The sequence below is a fragment of the Echinops telfairi genome, unplaced genomic scaffold (assembly GCF_000313985.2).
Source record: "Echinops telfairi isolate 266 unplaced genomic scaffold, ASM31398v2 ScPeMD7_7467;HRSCAF=8505_1, whole genome shotgun sequence".
Lineage (NCBI taxonomy): Eukaryota > Metazoa > Chordata > Mammalia > Afrosoricida > Tenrecidae > Echinops > Echinops telfairi.
This window is the reverse complement of record NW_022111368.1, coordinates 25942479-25947529: the sequence shown is the minus strand read 5'-3', so window position 1 is coordinate 25947529 and position 5051 is coordinate 25942479. Positions and strand designations below refer to the sequence as shown.

General features: G+C 42.5%; 1 protein-coding gene across 1 annotated transcript in view; it reads right to left on the bottom strand.

The window, feature by feature from the left end:
- Positions 1-223: 223 nt before the first annotated feature.
- The window catches only part of LYG2 (lysozyme g2), a 6863-nt gene continuing 2035 nt past the window's right edge, over positions 224-5051 (bottom strand). The window contains exons 2-5 of the mRNA XM_045283827.1: positions 3954-4094; positions 2861-3057; positions 1232-1370; positions 224-342 (exon numbers count right to left, since the gene is read on the bottom strand). Of these exons, the coding sequence (XP_045139762.1) occupies positions 224-342; positions 1232-1370; positions 2861-3057; positions 3954-4094 (596 nt within the window). The remainder of the gene's footprint in view (positions 343-1231; positions 1371-2860; positions 3058-3953; positions 4095-5051) is intronic.

The window sequence follows — 5051 nt, the reverse complement described above, 5'->3', positions numbered from 1 at the left end:
TATAAAAAATTAATCCATCAATATAAAAAAACTGGGTGAATTTCTCTTCATTCTTTTTGTCAATGCTTATTTTCATGAAGAAAATTGGTGAATAAATTTTTTCCCCCTCAAATTTGCAACCACTCCTTTGTCCACGTCAGATTGAACATGCTCTCATCAAGCCCCCCTGACAGGAGAGGCTGTCTGAGCACCCTGCCCATCCGATCCACTTGCATAGCTTTTCCTAAAAGCCATGTCTTTTATAGAATTTAGCTCGGGCAAGAAGATCATCGGCGAAGTCAGTCTCTGTGTCCACAGGGTTGCCAATGGAGTCGGTTCCTGACTTATAGGCCCAAAGACCTCCTACAAGGAGACACATAGTTTAGATCCCAGTGCGGATGTGCAGCAGAGATAAGATGCGAGCCTTTCTGGGATGTCAGCCCTCCAGGCAGGCAGTCCCGGTGTCCTGCTCCCCTTCTCCCTTCACCCTGGACAGAGCATGTACCCCAAGCATCAGCGGGAGAATCTCAGCTTTCTCTCTCTCTTCTTTAAGACTTTGCTCTTCTTTCTAGCGGTCATATTGTCTTCTTATATAGTCCAGACTTGGAAGAATTAGGTTCTAAATCTGAGGATGCTTAATATTCTCTAATAATTCAGCACTCGGAGCTTTGTGCAAACATTCACTCACTCGATGGATGTTTCTTTAACACCTGCCATGGTGCAGAATTAGAGCCACACTGAGTATGGGATGCATAGTGGTCCCCACGATTCGGGTGCGTATCTTTGTGTGGTTACTAGACACATAATCTACAAGAACCAAGCCCTGGTCCTAAACTCTAACCACAAGAACCTAGAAATAGAAAAGAAACTATTCTAAATTAATATTTTTAAAGCGTGGAAGGAGAGAGGCACTATGTATCCTGAAGTGATTAATAGTTTCCTGTACTAGGAAAACACCTTCCAGGGGAAGGTAAAACATATTCTTTTAAACTGGCTCATTGATTCTTAAGATATCACTCAATGGTTTGCCAACCACGGAGAGACATTAAGAACCTTCACATCTTACAAAAGCAGAAATGCAAGTTAGGGAAGGAAGGCCATTCATAGTAACTCAGTCAGACAGTACAAATGCAGTCTTTCCACAGCTCCTCCCCGACCAGTGGGCCACCAGTGGGAGCACTCACAGAAAGGCCCAGCCACACCTGGCTTTCAAAGTTTCATTCACTTTTCATTTCAACGAGGCATTACCTACCTTTGAGGTGTTGAGCCACACTCCACTTGGGGAATCTTTGCTGAATTGTCTTAATTTTCTCTGCTAGAAGCCCAACAGCCTGCAAAAGATGTTCTTTGCTGTCCCAGGCACCAACCGGGTGGTGAATTTTCTTATCAAGCTAGAAAATTCAAATAGTAATGTCAACGTCTGGATGAGGCAGCACAGTTTCCGTATTGCTCCCAGTTTGCTCCGTTTCCTCTTTCCTCTCTCCTCAGAGAGTCAAGGCCCCTCTCCTTTCCTCCACAGAGAAGAGAGTCGGAAGCAAAGCGAGGGTGTGGAGTACAGATGGCACAGTGTGGTGAAGTCTTCGAGTTACTCTGTACTTATATACCAGGGAGCTTCACAAAGCTTGGGGGAAATCCCACTATCTTCTCACACACCTTTGGAAGCCCCTCGAATATATATGTGAATATGAAAAAAGGAGTCCTAAAGACACGAGTGAAGCCTCGGCTGTGAGTTAAAAGGTTGATGATTCAAGCCCAGCCAGTGGCTTGTGGGAGAAAGAGCTGGGGGTCTGTTTGTGTAAGGGTCACAGCCAAGAAAACCCTCTGGGGGCAGCTCCACTCCGTCGCTCGGGGTCCCTATGAATTAGAATCAACTCAACGGTACCCTCCAACAGCCACCACATGAAAAAGGTGTTTAAAAACAAATAATGGGCACACAAGGGAGTCTAGGTACTTGCAATCAAAACCAATCATCCAACTAGTTCAGGTAAATTTTTTATTTCTATCTGGGATTGCTAGAAACATGGGTTTCAACAAACAATTTTAAATAGACCCTACAAGCAAATACCCAGATAATGTGAATGTCCTTCCTCTGTTTGCCTGAAGAGGTGTATTGTGGTTGACATGAACTATTTCATGAACCTAGAAGACCCCTAGATAATTTTATTTCAGAATTATAGATATGAAACTCAAAATAATTTATTGACAATATCCAATAGCTGATAAACCTTGACTAAAAGACCAAGGCGTTGCTAGTGCAATCACAGAACAAATGATGCAGAAGCACCTTCGGCACTGCAAGTGGCTTTTTAACCTAGTTTTAATTTAGCAAAAGAGAAAAACAAAGGATGAAGTAGGATTGATTAAAAGTCTCTAGCTAAGTACCTTGAAAAGTAAGGTGATTACTTTGAGGACTACGGTGTGCCTGGCCCAATTTATGGCATTTTCAATCACCTCATGTGCAGGTGAGAGTTGAACATTGAATAAGGAAGACTGAAGAAGGATCGATATGTTTAAATTGTGGTGCTGGTGAAGATCATTGAAAGTACCATGGACTGCCAAATGGACAGACAAATCTCTCTTGGAAGAAGCATGGCCAGAGTGTTCTTTACAGGCAAGGATGATGAGATACATACTTGGGACATGTTAGGTGAGATCAGACCCTGGAGAAGGACATCATGATTGGTCATGTAGGGGCAGCAAAAAAAGAGGAAGGCCCTCCATGAGATGGATTGGCGCAGTGGCTGCAACAATAGCAGGGCGCAAACATAGCAACGATTGTGAGGGTGATGCAGGGCGTTGCAAGCTTTCGTTCTGATGTGCACAGGGTCACTATGGGTCAGAACGGACTCAAGGGCACCTCACAACAACAACAGTGGGGTACCTGCATCAAGCCAAATTTAAGTCCATGATGATCCCAGCCGTTTTCCAGGACAGCTCCACCGTGGCTCTCTCTCGAGATGATGGCTGCAATCAGGGCTGGGTCCACGCAGTGCCTCTGCCCAACTTCTTTGATCATAGTTTGGTAAGGCTTCATGGCCCGCAAATCCATCTCCGCAAACATTTCAGACCCACGGATCCCTGAAGTCAATAAAAACAAAACTGTGTTTCCTCTATCCCAGATGATTATTTTTTTCCCCAAAATATAAATTAGTCATAGCCCCTGACCACTTCCCTTGGGTTGGGACCACATTTTCAAGGCATTCTTTTGACTCTGGTGACAGACGCCAAACTGATCCACAACCACAGATGGGTGCTATTTCTCTCTCTCTCTCTCTCTCTCTCTCCTCCGTTTGGTCGCATGAGTGCACTGGGGAGACTCTGGGTCTATAGGTAAGCCAAGCTGGAGTTTCGTCCAGCACTGCCACTATGAGCGCTTGGAGCGGGCTGTCTCCCTCCCTGTGAGCCTTGGTGTTTTTAGCTATAAATTGAGGGGATGAGATGAGAAGATTGGATGGGACCTTTGTGATTGCTACCAGTTCTGACATTATAAAACGAACAAAGAACTTTGCTGCAATTTTGAAGTTTGTTCTAATCATTCCAAGGATTGTTGCCTTGTTCTTGAAGATCATATGTAATAAAGAAGATTTGGAGCAAGATTACAAATGAGAAATAAAATACAATGGGCATGTTCTAAGCTTCCTTAAAATTCTCATGCTGTAACATTAAGTAACAACAACCAAAATCAAAGCTAGGATATAATATTTTTATTTAACCCATGATTTCAATACATAGAAATAACATAGATCTGGACAAGAATTGGAAAGACTGGGGAAAATTTTAAAGCAGTTTTTTTTGGTCCGGGGGGTGGCTGGATGATTTTGTTTGTAATGATGCAAGAGTTCTTTTTCCCCCTAATGTTTAATTTGGTATCATCATTATAACCATAATTATGTTTTTCAAAAGCTCCTTCCTGAGAGGGAATCTGGAAATGATGAAAGGGGGGAAGCAAAGCCTTGGCTTTACTTCTCACTCACCACAGTGAAGCAACCTGTCTAAACCACAGGAGGCCCCGGAAGTGTCCATCGTCATGATGTCTCCGTAGCACCCATGGTACAGACGAGGGTGCAGGTGAGGGTTCATCATGTGGGTGAAAGGGTGCGAGCCCCTGGAAGTACCTGAGGGAAGAATTCACATGAAGCCCAGGGGGAAATATTGCCTGCGTTGCTATCATTTGTTGTAAACACTGCCAAACTCCAAATGAAGGCTGTAGGCTGGATCTCCCTCAACTCTCCTTTTGCCAATCTTGACTCATCAGGCAAATTAGAGCAGAGCACATCCTTTCCCACTCTACTTCCACCTGAGCAACAAACGAAACAACACCCCCGACACTTAGTTATCGGCATTATGAAAATCAATTACGATACATTTCACATATATTTATTGTGATCAGAATAAAACTTTCCACAAGTTCTAAGCAGAAGCCTTGAGAGAAATTTAAAGACACTTCTGACTCAAGTGTTTGTGGGGATAGAAACAAAGCATCTAGTTTGATATTTTGCCTTGGTTTTGATAAAAAGAAAAAGAAGGGCGTCATAACATTTTAAGTTAACTATATATTTACATATTATGTTTCCATTAGAAAAAATTAAATAATGATGAATCTATTTTTTTTTTGTAATGATGAATCTTCTGTTATAAATTTGTCATTGTGAAATGAGTTTCTGCCCTAGTCTACTGACTGAATAGCTTGCTATAATTTTTTAAATCATTTTATTAGGGGCACATACAACTCTTATCACAATCTATACATACATCAATTTTGGGAAGCACATTTGTACATTCATTGCCCTCATCATTCTCAAAACATTTGCTGTCCACTTAAGCCCCTGGTATCAGCTCCTCATTTTTCCCCCTCCCTCCCTGCTCCCTACTCACTCAATAGCTTGCTATAATTTTTTAAATCATTTTATTAGGGGCACATACAACTCTTATCACAATCTATACAAACATCAATTTTGGGAAGCACATTTGTACATTCATTGCCCTCATCATTCTCAAAACATTTGCTGTCCACTTAAGCCCCTGGTATCAGCTTCTCATTTTTTCCCCTCCTTCCCCGCTATCCCTTTCCT